Source organism: Mixophyes fleayi, chromosome 1, assembly GCF_038048845.1.
Source record: "Mixophyes fleayi isolate aMixFle1 chromosome 1, aMixFle1.hap1, whole genome shotgun sequence".
NCBI lineage: Eukaryota > Metazoa > Chordata > Amphibia > Anura > Limnodynastidae > Mixophyes > Mixophyes fleayi.
The window spans coordinates 191,277,794-191,297,795 of NC_134402.1; the positions used below are offsets into that span (position 1 = coordinate 191,277,794).

Below are 20,002 nucleotides of genomic sequence, written 5' to 3' on the forward strand. Positions count from 1 at the left end.
GGACCCAACCATAAGGACAGCGGGCCCGGTGTGTGATACTCTCTGTATTTTATATCAGTCACTAGGATGCTCTCTGTATTGTATGGCAGTAGGATGCTCTCTCTATTGTATATCTATCACTAGTACTGGGCTAATTATTATGTATAAAAGTATAATACGTGCTTTGCCTTCTTGCAATACATCCCTGTAAGGGGAGAAAACAGGGAGATGAAGGTGGTTGGAGGGATGCACTATCCATGCTGCTGGCCACACCCCTTAGGTCATGGTACTCACAATAGGCCCTTCACATTTTTCAGTCAAGGACCATGTGGCCCTTAATCTCGCTCTGCTGAAGGTTGAATGGTATTGTTAGTTTTGAACACTTGGAATTCCAAAGCACAAGAACAGGGAAATAAAGTTGAGTAGTAGATATAAATGAAGGAACAATTACCACACTAACATTTCCATAAATACCAAACATAACTATTTAATTAGCACACTACTGGAACACATGAGCAGGTATAATTTGGTAGTGCAGCCTGTCTTGGTATCAAATAAGTAAACTTAGCTACCTGCCTGTGGTTGGACATTAATGGCTGGTAGCAAAATGGATCTGGTGTATAGACAGACAGTGCAGAAGGGGGACCAGATGTCAGACTGGAATACTGGAATAAGGTGATTCTGGAGCTGTGTTGAGAAGAAGGGGCCCAGAAGTGTAGTCCTTGATGAAGCTAGGTAATTTAAACAGAAGACAAAAAATATAATTAAGATCCATGGGTTAAAAGCAGCAGAGTCTAAAGGTTCAGCCGGGTTGGTACACAGAGTAGCCATAGGGTACAAGCAGGGTTTCCAAAGTTTTAAAGCGGGGAGCAGAATCTAAAAGTCAAGTTAATGCACTGAATAGTAATATAATATAAGTGAGGCTCCAAAGGTTAAACAACAGCGAGTCCAGTTGTCAAAAGTCAGGTAAGTATACAGCGCAACAATATAAGAGAAGCAAGGTTCCAAGGGTTAAACAGCAGTGAGTCCAGTAGTCAAAAGCTAGGTCTGTAAACACAGCTTAACAATAGCACAGGATACAAAATTCTGGAAAAAGTTACACAATTTCTTAGCAGTTGTTGTGTTGAGAATTAGGGCCTGAGTCATTAAGAAAACTAAGACAAAAAAGGAGTAAATGCTCTCTGGGACAAACCATGTTACAATGCAAGTGGTGAAACTTAGTTTATTATTTTGCACATAAGTTAACACACAAATAATTGTTAGCTTTATTTTTACACTGAAATTTAAAGTTGATCTAGAACATGCCCTACCCCAACTACAAATCTGTCCCCACAATTTAAATTTACCTCACCCTCCAATGCAACATGGTTTAGCCCAGGTGCAAAGTTTACACCTTATTTATGCTTTACTCTCCTTAATGACTCAGGTCCTTAGTCCTTTCGTAGTTCAAATCCAGCACCGCTTGATCAGGTCAGCAAGAATTTCTGGTAATTGCGTGGTAACCAAAGGAACATTGCCAGGCAACTCAGGACACAGACCATATCAGGTCCGTCAGAGGCACGGAGCCAGCATTGCAAAGCTCGAGGAAAAATACAAGCCTAGAGCAGTGACTAGTCCTGACAGGTAAGGTACGGCATGTCTGGAGTGTGGAAGGACATGACGCCATCAAGGGCAGCGCTGACAGCATTCCCTTCTTCCATGAGTGAATTCTAGACACCTCTGGCTTGGTGGAATGATGAAGGAAAAAAAGTTTGTACTAATTTGGGAGCATGTACTTTACATATTTGTGAGTTCCCACGAATGTTGCTTCAAATTGTAGCCTTTCCTTCTGATAAGAAATTGTAATTGACTATGGCAAATAGGACAACTTTTTCCATAGGCTGTATGCATTTTTATGAAGGTCTTTATCCATGGAAATGTCATCTACTGATCCAGCCATTGGTATAGGTTGTGGGTGGTATCCAGGGCTGCCGTCATAAATCGTGGTGCCCAGAACAAATGAAACTAGCAGGCGCCCCCCCTCCCGACTATTTTAAAGGGAAAAAAAACACGCAGGTGGCCCAGTGACCCAGCTCAAAGTAGTCCACTATGGGACTGGCATGGGGGAACAGATGCCCCAGAGGCCAACCAGCCCCTGTGTACAGGGCACATTTGTATAGTTAATTTTTCCCAATAATGGTATGTGAGTTAATAACTGTATATGGTAATTAGATTTTTACTTTGCTGTTAATGTAAGATTTTTCTCACCACTTGATAGGTCCACTTTAATTTGCTAGGTAGATATATTGACACTCATAACTACACATCTATGGGACATCATGACCTTGTGCCCTGACCAACCACTCGAATAGGCAGATGACTAGACCTACCACCTCAACCTCTGTATATTCAGCAATTCTTAGTACCCTCTTTATTTTAATTTTTAATTATTACTTTTTTAACCATGGAAAACAGGCAACATGACTCAATTTTCATTTTTAATAATCAGCCTTTGAATTAGCCAGCCTTATTTTGGAGAGACCTGTAGTTTGATGCACCCTTTCAAACAAGTCCCTGGGTTGGTTCAGACAGGGTTGGTTACTTTATTAAAGACCAAAATATGGAGAGGGTGATCTTGGTTCTGGCATATGAAAATGATAATAGTACTTGATATTGGGCAGCTAAATAAAATTACTTAGCAGATTGGTTGCTGCAGCCTCTCTGCTTCTTCTTCCGGCGGCAGGAACATCAGTGTGAAGTCCATCACCTGACAGGGAGAGGATTACATGATCGCAGGAGCGGAGCAATCATTCCCCTGTGATCACGACTGACAGCTGTCTGCCTGTCACAGGCAGATCACATGATCGCAGGGGCGGAGCAATCATTCCCCAGCGATCGCATTTAGCTGCCTGGTTGTCACAGTGACAGCCAGGCTGACGGCAGCAATGGGGACACCGGGGACTGGAGGACAGTGGGCCCTCTGGTAAGTCTGTGCTGCCGGGCACCCTGGTGAGCCCGGGCCCAATACAGCAGAACCCCTTGTACCCCCCTGATAGTGGCCCTGGTGGTATCCATAACTTGCAAAGAAAGGAATTGTTAGAGTTGATGAAAGAGACACATTATTGTAAGTAAATTCTGCCATAGGTAACAGATCAGCCTAATTGTCTTGTGGAAACCAGTGTAAATTCAAAGATATTGTTCTAAACATTGGTTAACTCTTTCTGTTTGACCATTTGATTGAGGGTGGTATGCAGGTGTGAGATCCAAATGAATGAGTAAAGATTTACAAATGTTGAGAAGAAGGGGTCCAGAAGTGTAATAATAAGTGGGTAATGTAAACGTGAAGATCAAAATAGAATTAAGCTTCACAGGTTAACAACAACATAGTACACAGGTCCAGCCATGTCGGCACACAGAATAATCGTAGGATACAAATACAAGAAGGGTTTCTGAAGAGTTAAAACGGGGAGCAGTATCCAAATGTCAATCCGGGTTAATACACTGAATAGTAATATAATATAAGCTAGTTTCCGAGTGATAGACAGCAACAGTACACAGAGTAACAATATGAGACAAATGAGGTTTAAAGGTTTAAAGAGCAGCGGATCCAGTAGTCAACAGTAAGTTCAGTATACAGCGCAACAATATGAGGTGAGAATAGTTCCAAGGGTTAAACAGCAGCAAGTCCAGTAGTCAAAAACCAGGTCAGTACACAGCATAACAAAAGAACAGGGTTAAAAAGCGGATGAATTTAAGCACAATTAGCTAGCAGTTTTTGTGTTGAGAATCAGTCCTTTTGTATGTCAAATCCAGTGTGATTTGAAGAGATAGGTGTGTGTCAGCAAGAAAAGGGATCTGCACAGATTGAGCACTGAACTCAGGATACAGACTGCACTGGTTACATTCAGAGAGTTCCTGGAGTGGCAGGCTAGGGGCTGCTACCCTGGAATCTGGTCTCTAACCCTCTGGTACTGTTTTTGGCCAGGTAGGAGAGCCAGAGTCCCTGCAAGTATTTTGGGTGGGAGATTTAAATGATAAATCTCCCACCGTAGACTTTCTGGCACCAGGGAGGAGAGGAGACTGAACTTCCCTCTCTCTGGCAGCATATGGAAAGGAGAGGAAGTACACTCACTCTGCCATTAGCTACAGTGTTAAAGATGATAACCCCTTCAGGCTATATGAATCATCCTGCATTGGATAAAGGGACAGGAGGCTGGTTATGTGCTCAAAACTGTATAAAAAGAGCCCAGTTTCACCATGTATTGTATTATTCCATCAAGAACTGGAGATCACTAGTACTTCAAAACAGTGTGTAACGGTCCTTATTATGACTACTTGTGCCAATAAACATCACTGCTTAAAGACTCAGCTTTGACATCTACTAACCTGCTGTAATTCCTGTGACCTACAGATTAGACCAATCTAATCCGTTATCCGGCTATTCTGAGGTTGAGTCGCAGCATCTAGTACCAAAGCTCTGCCCGCTACCCTGCAGCTCTGGCCAGTGTGATAGGTCAGGGGGATTCATCCGCAGCAACCCTGATCTGAAGGAAGAGGTCAGGGGTACCAGCCCAGATGCGAAATAAGGGAGTCCCCTTGAGGCAACAGTTAACCAAAAGGAAGCTGTTCTAGGCACCGGTGGTGACAGCAGAGCCACTCCTACTGCATCTAGAGGGGCACAATTGGGATACAGAAAGGGGACAGTGGCAAGGCAAGACCAGCCGATCCCCAGCAACACGACAGGGTGGCATAGGAGGATCATCCTGTCACTGTGTTTTAAGTAATAAAGTTGCCAAGACATGTGCACAATGTTAAAATGGAATAATGCATTGCCCATAGCTCTAATAAGCATGAGATTCTACTAAGCCACTAAGAGAAAGCCCTTAAATAACTATGATATTTTGTTTGGGCAACCTATAAAATTACCATCATCTCTGTAGGTATCTTTGTCTGCTCTTGACCTTGACATCCCCCACCTCCCCTTCTGCATCTGCCGCCATCTTACATCATTTTGATGCACCCCTTATCATCACACACTCAACAGCTATCTACCTACACTGTTGGTCGTGAGTGCGTACAAACGCGTCCACATTTGCTCACCATCAATCCATCATTGTTCGTGAAATTTAGAAGTTTAGAAAACCAAATCAACAGATGCAATGTGTTTTTGTGCAATAAAACATGATCGTAGGAGAGTAAACACTCTTGCAATATATGAACAAATGGTCATGATTCGTGTGATCTGCAAGATAATTGCATAGATGTATACGCAGCTTAACATTCAACAACAAAAGAACACCACAGAAATGAACTCCCGAATTAGACCAGCTACTTCACTGAAAACTATTACTCTACAAGGAAAATTGGTACATACTACAAGAGCAATTGATACATTAACACCAATATCCGCTACATACAATTCTTTCCAGCACCACAGCCTGCAATACACATCTCAACCAGGAACTACAACAGAACCCAACCAAGGTAAAGTATACACAAAGATATTGTACACTTTACAATTAGCTGTTTATATATATGGAGAATAAACTGATCATGCAATGATTAACAATACAGTAAAATAATGAAACAAAAGAGGAAAGAGTCTTGCTCACTAGAGGTTACAATCGTTTAGATATATAGGCAGCATGGTGGCTTAGTGATTATCACTTCTGCCTCACAGCTCTGGGGTCATGAGTTTGATTCCCGACCATGACCTTATCTGTGTGGAGTTTGTATGTTCTCCCCGTGTTTGCATGGGTTTCCTCCGGGTGCTCCGGTTTCCTTCCAGACTCCAAAAACATACTAGTAGGTTCATTGGCAGCTACCAAACTGACGTGTGTGTGTGTGTGTGTGTGTGTGTGTGTGTGTATTTAGACTGTAAACTCCAATTGGCCAGGGACTGATGTGATTGAGTTCTCTGTACAGCGCTGCGGAATTATTGGCGCTATATAAATGATGATGAGGATATGTCAGCTACTTTCTTAGTAAATATATTTAAATCAATATATCTTTTTTCCAAATGGGAAGCTTATTAGAGAGGGGCTTTGACACTGCCTCTAAACAGCTTGGACATTTGTAGGCATCATGAAACCCACTAGATCAAATTGCACCAAAAACTACATTTATAATTAAGTGGAGTTATACTGAAATTTCAGTTTTCATAATATTATGTTTAGCCAAAAGTAATTAATTTTACCTGCTCCACTACATAAATGCCATAATCTGCTTGTTGTTTCTGTAGGAACGGATGCATGTTGTGTAACCAGACCTTAAGATGTAGTTCTCTATTTCGAAAAGGGATAACTATAGCAATTTTCTGGAGTGCAGTACAGTTCTCAGGCTCGCTGTGGCCTCCAAGTGGCAAATTTGTATTTTGAATAACTTTTTTTTCAATGATTTCATTCACTTCAACATTGTAAGGACCTGTTAACAAAGAGAAAAATACACACATAATCCAAACCTTAAATTGTATTAAAACCCATCTTCTTTCCCTGTATGATAAAGATTAAGCTCCTTCTTGAGTATATACAAAATAGGGGGAAGGGGGATAAGGAGTGGTCGCACCAATTGTTAGGGAGTGATATTACCCTTCTCAAATGGATATCTTAAATAATAATATATTTTTACTCTAAAATGAAGTGGTGCATCGAACCTATTATAATGTACAGGAGAAAGGGGAGAGAAAGAAAAAATGGTTGATGAGATGCAGGGCCGCCATCAGGGGGGTATGGGGGGTACCTGGTACAACAGCGCAACACATACTTACCTGGGGGCCCGCTGTCTGCTTGTGACAGATCACATGATCGCAGGGGGAATGATTCCTCCACCCCTGCGATCACATTCTGGTGCCTGGCTGTCACGGTGACAGCTAGGCTGAAGATAGAGTAGCGGAGACCAGCGGACTGCAAGACAGCGGGCCCCCAGGTAAGTATGTGTTGCGCTGTTGCTCATGGTGGGGGGGGGGGGGCGGGGGGCACAGGGGCACAAGCACTCCACTAGTTTAATAATTAAAGTATATAAGGTATTATTCTGAGGTTGGTTATTAAACCTTAACTTTTATTAGTATAATTTATATAAAAATCTTATAAAACAGTGAAATATTATACAGAATAAAAAAGAGATTATTGAAGTTATGAATAAAAAGCTGGTCACATCTAATCAGTCTCAAGAACATAAATCATATGGGGCAATAGATCAGTATAGTCTTATATTGTAATGACTATTTATAATATTCCCTCTCGATTTTATATAAGCAGTCCCGATATTGATCAAACTGGGCAGCCTAAAAATGATATAACAATGACAGCTCACTGGGTTGGTGAATTGCATTCAGCAGCAGGGACAGCAGCAGCATCTAACAAGCAACTCCAGATATTTCATAGGCAGACTCTGTGTATCACCTGCTTCACTAAGAGTCATACTGCTGACAAACTGTTCGAAAATCAAAAGGATGTCATTGCAAAATTGCTTATCCTGCTTGGACTCTCCTGAGGATATGTGATTTCTGATCACGCCAACAAATATTGTGAGAGCATTACAGCAGGGAGACATCTATCACATCTATCACATTCCCTGATTTGCTCACAGAATCAACTTGGTGGAACAAAGCTTTTTAAAAAATGACAGTGACACGCAGGAGATGCTGTCTGTGTCCCAAAATATTTTGGGTCATTTTCGGCATTCTGCAATAGCATGTAGGAGATTGCAGTAGCTGCAAGAAGAAAAGCATTTGAGGGGGTATGTATTTTAGTCCAGCACAGTGGAGAATAATTTCTGTGTTTTGCAAGGTGCTGAAACCACTCAAAGTAGTCACCTGTGATGTGAGTTCAGACTCTGCTAGCTTAAGTCAAGTGATTCCCCTTATTAGAAATTTGGAAAAGCAGCTTGAGAAATTGAAGGAGGAGATGAAACAAAGCAATTCTGCTAAGTATGTCTGACTTGTAGATCAAGTACTTCAAGTATTCGCTTGAAAAAACTTGGCTTTCCCAAGAGACCCAGTGGTGATGCAGATGAGTCAGCACAACATTTTGACATCTGGTCTTCTCTAAAAGAATTCCCCTAAAATCGTGCCGTAAATTAAACTTCAAATTCCACGAGGAAGGCCTTTATCAGCAATTACATCATAGTACAGAGACTTCTGTAATGGTTTATTCCAGCAGGGATGAGTTAATATTGTGTGAGGATGAAGTACACACTGATGAGGGTGAGGATGAGGGTGAGAATGATGACAATAAAGATTACAGGTGCTGGGATCTAGCTAAGAGAAGGGAGCTAGCTGATGCTGGAATCCTTGTTATTATATTGGGTAAAATAGCATGTTGGCAATTTTATGTTTCTCTACAATAAACTTTCCCTTTATTGGAGAGGTGTTTTTCTTAATTACCGATGTAAAAGCTTGTTTTTTGGATTTCAGTTTTCCCATTATGACCTTGAGCATAGGCTTTAGTAGATGATGAAGAAGGACTAGTATCATAATGACTGGTGCCAGCAGCTGGTTGCCTTAATGATGGTGCTGAGCAATGGCACTGGAGACTGACAAGAGCACTGTTACCCCTTCTGTTTCTGTGTGAGCAATGGCACTGGAGACTGGAGAGTGACAAGAACACCGCATCCCCCTTCTATTTCTGTGTGAGCAATGGCACTAGAGACTGGAGAGTGACAAGAACACTACTACACTTTCTGTTTCTGTGCGAGCAATTACAATGAAGACTGGAGAGTGAAAAGAACACTGCTACCCCTTCTGTTTCTCTGTGAGAAATGGCACTGTAGACTGGAGAGTGACAAGAACACTGCTACCCTTTCTGTTTCTGTGCAAGCAATTGCAATGGAGACTGGAGAGTGATAAGAACACTGATACCCCTTCTATTTCTGTGTGAGGAATGGTACAGTACAATGGCACTGGAGATTGGAGAGTAACAAGAACACTGCTACCACTTCTGTTTCTGTGTGAGCAATGGCGCTGGAGAGTGACAAGAACACTGCTACCCCTTCTGTTATATGTGAGCGATGGCACTGGATACTAGAGAGAGACAAGAACACTGCTTCCCCCTTTGTTTCTCTGTGAGTAATGGTTCTGGAGACTGACAAAAACACTGCTACCCCTTCTATTTCTGTGTGAGCAATGGCACTGTACAATGGCACTGGAGAGTGACAATAACACTGCTACCCCTTCTGTTTCTCTGTGTGCAATGGCACTGGAGACTGGAGAGTGACAAGAACACTGTTATCCCTTCTGTTTCTGTGTGAGTAATGGCTCTGGAGCCTGGAGAATGACAAGAACACTGCTACCCCTTCTGTTTCTCTGGGAGCAATGGCACTGGAAACTGGATAGTGACAAGAACACTGCTACACTTTCTGTTTCTGTGTGATCTATGGCACTCTACAATGGCACTGGAGTCTTGAAAGTGACAAGAACACTGCTATCCCTTTTATTTCGTCAAGATCACTATTACCCCTTTTGTTTCTGTGTGAGTAATGCCTCTGGAGACTGGAGAGTGACAAGAACACTGCTACCCCTTCTGTTTCTGTGTGAGCAATGGCACTGTACAATGGCACTGGAGACTGGAGAGTGACAATAACACTGCTACCCCTTCTGTTTCTCTGTGTGCAATGGCACGGGAGACTGGAGAATGACACGAACACTGTTCTCTCTTCTGTTTCTGTGTGAGTAATGGCACTGGAGACTGGAGAGTGACAAGAACACCGCATCCCCCTTCTATATCTGTGTGAGCAATGGCACTAGAGACTGGAGAGTGACAAGAACACTACTACACTTTCTGTTTCTGTGTGAGCAATTACAATGAAGACTGGAGAGTGAAAAGAACACTGCTACCCCTTCTGTTTCTCTGTGAGAAATGGCACTGTAGACTGGCGAGTGACAAGAACACTGTTACCCTTTCTGTTTCTGTGCAAGCAATTGCAATGGAGACTGGAGAGTGATAAGAACACTGATACCCCTTCTATTTCTGTGTGAGGAATGGTACAGTACAATGGCACTGGAGATGGGAGAGTAACAAGAACACTGCTACCACTTCTGTTTCTGTGTGAGCAATGGCGCTGGAGAGTGACAAGAACACTGCTACCCCTTCTGTTATATGTGAGCGATGGCACTGGATACTAGAGAGAGACAAGAACACTGCTTCCCCCTTTGTTTCTCTGTGAGTAATGGTTCTGGAGACTGACAAAAACACTGCTACCCCTTCTATTTCTGTGTGAGCAATGGCACTGTACAATGGCACTGGAGAGTGACAATAACACTGCTACCCCTTCTGTTTCTCTGTGTGCAATGGCACTGGAGACTGGAGAGTGACAAGAACACTGTTATCCCTTCTGTTTCTGTGTGAGTAATGGCTCTGGAGACTGGAGAATGACAAGAACACTGCTACCCCTTCTGTTTCTCTGGCAGCAATGGCACTGGAAACTGGATAGTGACAAGAACACTGCTACACTTTCTGTTTCTGTGTGATCTATGGCACTCTACAATGGCACTGGAGTCTTGAAAGTGACAAGAACACTGCTATCCCTTTTCTTTCGTCAAGATCACTATTACCCCTTTTGTTTCTGTGTGAGTAATGCCTCTGGAGACTGGAGAGTGACAAGAACACTGCTACCCCTTCTGTTTCTGTGTGAGCAATGGCACTGTACAATGGCACTGGAGACTGGAGAGTGACAATAACACTGCTACCCCTTCTGTTTCTCTGTGTGCAATGGCACGGGAGACTGGAGAATGACACGAACACTGTTCTCTCTTCTGTTTCTGTGTGAGTAATGGTTCTGGAGAGTGACAAGAACACTGCTACCCCTTCTGTTTCTCTGTGAGCAATGGCACTAGAGATTGGAGAGTGACAAGAACACTGCTACCCCTTTTGTTTCTGTGTGAGTAATGGCACTGAAAACTGGACAGTGACAAGAACACTATAACCCCTTTTGTTTCTGTTTGAGTAGTGGCTCTGGAGACTGGAGAGTGACAATAACACTGCTAACCCTTCTGTTTCTCTGTGTGCAATGGCACTGGAGACTGGAGAGTGACAAGAACACTGTACCCCAACTGTTTCTGTGTGAGTAATGGTTCTGGAGACTGGAGAGTGACAAGAACACTGCTATCCCTTCTGTTTCTCTGTGAGCAATGGCACTGGAGATTGGAGAGTGACAAGAACACTGCTACCCCTTTTGTTTCTGTGTGAGTAATGGCACTGAAAACTGGACAGTGACAAGAACACTATAATCCCTTTTGTTTCCGTTTGAGTAGTGGCTCTGGAGACTGGAGAGTGACAATAACACTGCTACCCCTTCTGTTTCTCTGTGTGCAATGGCACTGGAGACTGGAGAGTGACAAGAACACTGTACTCCAACTGTTTCTGTGTGAGCAGTGGCACTGGAGACTGGAGGGTGACAAGAACACTGTTAAACCTTCTGATTCTGTTTGAGATATGGCACTGTACAATTGCACTGGAGACTTGAGAGTGACAAGAACACTGCAACCCCTTCTGTTTCTGTGTGAGCAATGGCACTGAAGGCTGGAGAGTCATAAGAACACTGCTACCCCTTATATTTCTGTGTGAGCCATGGCACTATACAATGGCACAGAAGACTGGAGAGTGACAAGAACACTGCAACCCCTTCTTCTGTGTGAGCAATGGCACTGGAAACTTTAGAATGACAAGAACACTGCTACCCCTTCTGTTTCTGTGTGAGCAATGGCACTGGAGACTGGAGAGTGAGACGAACACTACTACCCCTTCTGTTTCTGGAGAATGACAAGAACATTGCCACCCATCCTGTTTCTGTGTGAGCAATGGAGACTGCCAAAAAAGCTGCTACTCCTTCTGTGTCTGTCTGAGAAATGTTGCCGGATCTACAGGGAGGGAGGTACTTATGGAATCCAAAGCCTGCGAGATCCAGAAACAGAAAGATGAAATTTTGCTTTGATTTCAGTTCCGAGGATGTGAAAAAGTAACCAGGTGGCTCTGCTTGGTACTCAGATTTGCGATGACCGTTAAGGCTCGATTTTCGAAAAACCAAGCCTGAGCTTCCATAGTGTATTTCTGCATATTTTACTGATGGCTTCTAACATTTTTGGCATACATCCCAATGTATGTATACTTTCACTGGCTCTTTAAAAGGTCTGTATCACAAAGACAACAAAGAAAATTAGCCATTATGAATTTATATCACTCTTGATAGTTATCCTTTTCAAACTTTTCTGTAAATGAAAGCATTGTACAGTGAGCCTTGGCTGATAACTAATACCGCTTTCATACTGCCGCCCCGGCAATATCCCGGGTTTTTCAAGCCGGGTTTTTGCCGGGGCTCGGAGCGTCCCAGCTCAGAAACACCATTCATACTGCACCTCGGACCCGGGAATTTCCCGGGTTGACCCCATTCATACTGCACAAGTCTGTGCCCTGGCAATTTGTGGGAGTCATCACCAGAGCAGTTTTCATTGGCTGAAAACATTGTTTTTTTGTAATAGTCTGCTTTTCTGCTGTTTTGTCCATAAAGATGTGTGAGTGTATCTTATAAGATATTTTATTTTTTATTGTTCCATTGTATCATTTGTAAACAATCAGACATTTCTTCAGTGTTTCCACCAATTCCGTTCTGTACTGCTCACCGCTCCGTACTTTACTTTAGTCACCTATGTAAAGTATGTGCGACCTTTCTCTTTCGTTTGTTTCTTATAGTGTGGATGATAGAAGTAGTTGTTTCAGTCCATACTGTTGTTTTCCTCTCAAGTTTTTTTTTCCTGGTTTTATGTATGCAGTTAATGTAAATATTGTGAGCATTACAGGTCAGACAGCCAATCAGCTTGTTTTCTGTGCAACCCGGGTTGAAAAACCCCGGTTGCACCATTCATAGTGCAGGCAACCGACCTGGGAATTACCCATCGATAAATCCCGGGTTAAAGACCCGGGTTTTTAGACCTGGGATTTTTGACTTGTACCATTGGGTCGTTTGAGCTCGCCCCCGGCAAAAACCCGGGATTTTGGTGCAGTATGAATGGGGTATAAATGGAAAGTAGGAGCAATTTTGTGACAAACCTCTGATTAAATTAGCTGTTTATAGGTCAAGATAATTACAAAAATATTCTGGGCATTGAGAAAATCATGTAGATATCTGTCCATTTGGAGTAACTGGGAGTGGCACTGTGTTTATTTTATTGCTACATTATCTTTTTTGTCATGCTCACTGCTGCTGCAAAAAAAGAGCATTGTGTTTGTTATGGTACTGCACATTAGTAAATTACCAAATATAAAAGTGATGGGCAACCTGATACACTTCTAACATTCAAAGGGGCCACCAATTACCCTCAATCTCATTAAGAATTTAAAACAATACATTTAATCAAAGAAAGAGACACCTATCTGTAATAACATATCAGCAGGTATTATAAAAAAAAGTGTTACAAGCTATAACAAAGAAATCTGACAATAAAGCAGGAAGGAACTGGGAACCGCAGGTGAATGCTCGAAGGTGCTATCTGTTGACTATCATTGTCCTAAGTAATTACAAGTTGTTTAAATTCACTATTTAGAGGTCCTGTTAATATTAAAGTAAGACAGTTTTAAACTTTTTAAAAAATCTCTTCACATATTGCCCTTAATAACTAATTACAGGTTTAAATAATAGTAGCAAATACACAATATAGTTTCAGCTATTATTTTTTTTGTAATTAATTTACATTCTAAATTTTGTTTCTTATTGGATTACAGGAGCAGTCCCATGTTCAGCATTTCAACACTATAGGGCAAGAAAGTTAGAGAGAAAAAGACAGTGCTAGGTAAGTTTTGTTTCATTATTTTATTTAATCCATATTTAATATGTACAACATTAGTAGGCTCAGGGCTGGTGGCATCAATAGCTAGCTTTAGACAGCTGCCTAGGGTGCCAGGCTCTGGGGTGCTGCACTGTGGCCGGGTACCCCCACTCTCTGAATGAGATACATTGTTAGTTAGGCGGACAGAACTTTGCCCGATACATTGTTAGTTAGGCGGACAAAACTTTGCCCGATATATTGTTAGTTAGGCGGACAGAATTTTGCCCGATATTTCAACAATGCCACTGCCCTTATGTGTAAATAAAGGCGGTGCTGCCACAAGGGGGCGGAATAATATGGTGGGGGGGGAGACAGGGCTACAGATAACAAAGAGAGAGGTGGCTAGATTAAATGAGGGGAGGGTTACATTTATAAATCCCCCAAAAGTTACATACTATTAATTTAAAGCAGCTTCAGAGTTGAGCAACCATTTATTTTATTAGACATGTCAGTGTGTAACAGGTGAGTGATGTCAATTTTTTTTTTGCTCTGTTGTTCTGAAATCTAATATTTGTGCTTCCCCTCTAGATATTCTTCGTTTGGTCCTGGACAGCATTCTGCACCAGACATCAGTACATCTGGACATCAGGGCATCTGAACATCAGTGCATCTGGACTGCAGTCTTGCCAGCCAGCCAGAAGATGTAAGAGTTACCATTTTTGTTTTATAAATGTCAAGCGTGTGAGGGTCTGTGAACTGGGAATTGGGGGGAGGAGGGGTGGGAGGCTGAAACTTTGCCTAGGGCCCTGAGCAACATTGCACTGGCCCTGCGTAGGCTTGTACATGCACATACACAATTTACTCTTCAAGGTGTTACAATGGTGAAAGACACTTTAGTCCAGCGGTTGTCAACCCCCGGCACGCAGCACCCTGCGCACTGAGCGGCTATCAATACAGCACATTTCGCCGACACTGAACTCCTGCGCATTATGTGAGGCATAACATTAATTGGAGTCACTTATGTGAGGCATAAAGTTAATTGGGGCACTTTTGTGTGGCATGAAATTAATTGGGGGCATTATCATGGCAAAATGTGAATTGGGGGCACTTATGTGAGGCATAATGTGAATTGGGAGCATGATTGTGGCATTATATGAACTGGGGGCACTTATGTGTGTCATAATATGAACTGGGGGTATTACTGTGAAACAATATGAACAACTATGTGATATATGAATTGTGTGCACAACTATTTGGCATGATACTAACTGGGGCTCTACTACGTGGTATGTTATGAACTGTGGGCACAACAATTTGGCATAATATTAACTAGGACCCTATCATAAAAGAACATATATATATATATATATATATATATTGTAACAAAAGGAGGCATTTAGCTGGCAATATGCAGAGAAAGCAGGATAGTAGAGTAAAACATTGGCACAGTTATGTACCTAGGTGGAGATTAAACCAGGTAAAAACATATGTGTAGTTTAAAATTGGTTTACTTACATGATTTAAAAGCTGCTTCCTCTCAGCAAACACAAACAGACAGGATGGGTCTGATAGTCTAAACAGAGCCAGGGATGGGCGTTTCCTTTTAAAGAGAAGGTGGGTGTGTCACCTGTCCATCAAGCTAGGCCTGTGGGAGGAGTGTCAGGTATAAAACCCTGCTTGTTTCATTGTTCAGGGAGATCAACGCTGGGCTAGCTGGCTGATCGGGACAGAGAGCTGGACTATGTATAGTAAGCATTGAGGGTCTCCATAATTGCTGTGCAAGTATACGGTGTCAAAACATTATTACCATCCTGACAATAAAGAACCATAAAAAGGAAGAAGTTGTACGCGTGTGCTTCTGCAGTAGCGGGCTCTTGCCACAATATATATATATATGCACACACATAAATAAACATACATATATATATATATATATATATATATATATATACATATATATATATATATATATATACACACACACACACCCAACACATTATATATATATATATATATATAGATATATGTGTGTATATATATATATATATATATATATAAAAGACAAAAAAAGAGAAGCGCCACGCATAGTGTATTAAATGACCAACAATTAGTCTTCTCAAAGTGGCAAACAAGTGAATTGGCCTCGTACCAAAAGACAAATAATAAACAGCTTATCTGTAATTAGATTCCCGACATCCTATATAGACTCCTTGATGTCCAGTCTTTATGGTTCCAGAAGTTCAGATCACTATGGACTCAGAGCAAAAATATTATGGTGTAGTATGCCAAATAAGGCTACCAACAATTCCTCAAAGCTGGGTACCAACACAAGCTCATAACATTATGATCCATAAAAGTGTTTTATTACAAAGATAAAATCCTTAATGTATATAAAATGCGCCCGTACATCATATAAAACAAATATAGGCTTATCTGCAGTCTTTCCTGATGGTAATCACGGATCTCTCAAAACCACCTGGCCGGGGTAGATGTGGTGATCCACGGAAAACAACACACAGAAAACGCCTTATCCCCCTCAACGCGTTTCGTCACTCGACTTTTTCAAGACCCAGAATCCTCTTGAAAAAGTCGAGTGACGAAACGCGTTGAGGGGGATAAGGCGTTTTCTGTGTGTTGTTTTCCGTGGATCACCACATCTACCCCGGCCAGGTGGTTTTGAGAGATCCGTGATTACCATCAGGAAAGACTGCAGATAAGCCTATATTTGTTTTATATGATGTACGGGCGCATTTTATATACATTAAGGATTTTATCTTTGTAATAAAACACTTTTATGGATCATAATGTTATGAGCTTGTGTTGGTACCCAGCTTTGAGGAATTGTTGGTAGCCTTATTTGGCATACTACACCATAATATTTTTGCTCTGAGTCCATAGTGATCTGAACTTCTGGAACCATAAAGACTGGACATCAAGGAGTCTATATAGGATGTCGGGAATCTAATTACAGATAAGCTGTTTATTATTTGTCTTTTGGTACGAGGCCAATTCACTTGTTTGCCACTTTGAGAAGACTAATTGTTGGTCATTTAATACACTATGCGTGGCGCTTCTCTTTTTTTGTCTTTTAGAATTATTTGAGCACTTGCAAATGAGTGCTTGTTTTTGAGGAGCTGCCTGCTGCGCAAATTTGTATGTTTTTTATATTTATATGGTGTATGAGGTACACACATATATATGTAAATCATTGTCACACATTTTGGTGTTTTTCTAATATTGCACTAAGCGCCTTTTGCTTATTATCTTTCTATATATATATATATGTATATATATATAAATATATATATATATATAAATATATATATATATATATATATATATATATATATACACACACACGCATACACACACATATACACACACACACATAGATTAGATTTTATATGTATATATATATATATATATATATATATATATCTAAATATAGGGAAGAATCCTTTAGTCTTCACAGAAGGTTGCCAGTGTCATGATGCGGATGCTTTCCTCTACATATTAACCAATTACTTCAGGTTCAGTGCTAAAAGAGTTTAAACTCTAAAAGATATGAGTGAGTTTGTTGAAGTCGAGTAAAAATTGGTTTAATCAGGTGGCTCAGTATGAATTCCTGCATTGAAAGGATGCTTAAAACGTTTCCGGCTCTGAAATCATTTTTCCAATCTGCAGACTTTGAGAGGAATGCAAGAAGCAGAGCTCTCTGTGAAACATTTGAGGATGCAACAACCACTTGAAACTACATAAGGACATGCTTTTCCCTAGAGCCAGTAACAGTGACAAAGTTTTTCCAGGAAGTGAGAGAATTTTATTGTTCTGCTCTAACATATGTGAAAAATAAGTTTCCCTTTAGTGACGGCATAGTAGCGGCAATGAATGTGTTTTACTACAGAAAACGCATGGAAGCACAATTGAAAGATATTGAAATACTGGCACAACTTTTCTCACAAGTGGTAGAAATTTCAATGATGCAAATTTTGCATGAAGAATTTGCTGAATACCGTGTTTGTGACTTGCCTGAGGCGGTTTTAAGACAATGCACAGATGATGGTGTTGAACGAGTGGATTGTATTTGGCATGAACTAACTACGGTCATACATCCAGCAACAGGGAACCCAAAGTTTCCTTTATTATCAAATATGCCAAAATCACTCCTAGTCCTCCCTCACAGCAACACTGAAACTGAATGCGTGTTCAACTGGTCCGCAAAGTGAAGACTGAGTTCAGGGGACAATTGTCTACAAAGGGAACTTTAAAAAGTCTCTTACAATGCAAAATGAATTTGTTTGCAGGCATAAATTGATAAGCCTTGGGAAAGACCGTCCTCGTAAGGTTCGAAATGTGTTGACTGATTGGAGTGATTTGAGTGCCATTAACCAAGTACCGGAGGTCCTGCACGAGTGACATCAAGTGTAGGAGGAGAGCACCTTTGTTTTGCTGTCTTTCACGGAACTCTGGTAGGCGGCTTTGATACTCATTTACTGATGGGCTGCAAATTTTACACAGAGTTTTATCAATGTTTTTAAGGTTCTATTGTATTCAATCATAATACACTATGTTGCGTCTTTTACCCTTTCTCCTTTTCCGTTTTTTGCATTACACAGAATATGTGAATGTTTAAGAAAAGGAATTCAGAAGAAATGCCTTGAGAGCTGCAGTGTTAAAATTACATTGAAGTTGGTTTTATTTCTAAGCGTGTAAGTGCATTCACAAGATGGGCTCAAACAGGTGAAGGAGATCCCCTCTTTTTGTACATTCTAAATCTGTCGTTTTACATTCTGGCTTTCAATGATTTTGGAATCTGGATCTGGTACACCCTATTGGGCACTTGGAGTGTGGAAGTGTTTTTGACACAGGATGTATATATATATATATATATATATATATATATATATATATATATATATATTATATATAAGCCTAGCGGCATGTGTTAGTGTGTGTGTGTGGAAAAAACTATTTTCTCAGAAAGGGCTCATCCAATTGACCTGAAATTTGGTATACTGACATTATTTGACAAAAAAATTATAATAGTGAAGTTAGTTAACTTCCATCATCCCCCCTTACCCCAGTGGGAGGGGAAGTAAAGGCTAAATTTACGAGTTGAGGGCTCAAACTTTTTCGTGAGGTAATTTTACCTCATGAACACACATGCGTAGTATACTTAACACAGTGAAGAAACCTGATGAAAGCACCATATGCATGGACGTCATTACTGTGCTACCCGCCTTCCTAACAACTTGGCAAACACCTACTATTAATACTCACGCCTTCCGAACAAGTCGGCAAAAATTACTACTCACGCTCTACTGACAAGTCTGCAAAAAACTACTACTCACGCTTTCCTAACAAGTCAGCAAAAATTACTACTCATGCTGTACTAATAAGTCAGCGAAATATAAACTACAATCCAACTTCTATCGCCCTCACTGTCAAACAATAGCAAACAAATTCATTATCTTATTTTTATTTTTTTATTCTTATTTAAATGGGGAGGTCAAAAAAATTACGCAAATGAAGGAGAGGGCGAAAACTGCCCAAATGCGCAAATCAAGACATAGTCAGAGTGAAGATATGCAAGAGCAGGAAAGAGAGGCAAATAGAATTGCAATGAGACAGATAAGAGAGAGTCAGAATGAACAGATGCGAGAGCAGGAAAGAGAGGCAAATAGAATTGCAATGAGACACTTAAGAGAGAGTCAGAATGACCAGATACGAGAACAGGAAAGGCAGGCAAGTAGAGTTGGAATGACACAATTAAGAGAGAGTAGGAGTGACGAGATGCCAGAGCAGGAAAGAGAGGCAAATAGAGTTGGAATGAGACAGTTAAGGGAAAGTCAGACTGAAGAGATGCGAGAGAAGGAAAGGCAGTCAAAAAGAGATGGAAGGAGACGATTAGCTGACGCTAAAAAGAAAAAGTTAATGACAAATGCGTTACCTTTAAAAACTAACAAAGATGAAAACGCAGTAGACCAGCACTACTGTGGAAACATGAATGTAAGATGCGAGTTTTGTAACTCAAAGAATTTTTTGGTCGAAAGGCCACAAGATGAAAAATTTACTCAATGCTGCCAGAAAGGAAAAGTTAGATTACAACAGCAGGATTTTCCTGACATTCTAAAAAAATTGATGGCAGAGAAAAAAATTGATAAGTATAGCAAACTATTTATGGAAAACATAAGAAATTATAACAATTCTTTTGCTTTTGCATCAATGGGAGCTGCTATAACTACACCAAAAGGAAATTGACCTTATTGCTTTCGCATTCAAGGTCAG

The 20,002-nt window shown here is 40.9% G+C and overlaps 1 protein-coding gene across 1 annotated transcript in view; it reads right to left on the reverse strand.

Annotated features, from left to right (window-relative positions):
- The window catches only part of LOC142106864 (beta-1,4-galactosyltransferase 1-like), an 81,775-nt gene that overhangs the window by 41,448 nt on the left and 20,325 nt on the right, over positions 1 to 20,002 (reverse strand). Inside the window, exon 2 of the mRNA XM_075189905.1 lies at positions 6,155 to 6,381. Within this exon, the coding sequence (XP_075046006.1) occupies positions 6,155 to 6,381 (227 nt within the window). The remainder of the gene's footprint in view (positions 1 to 6,154; positions 6,382 to 20,002) is intronic.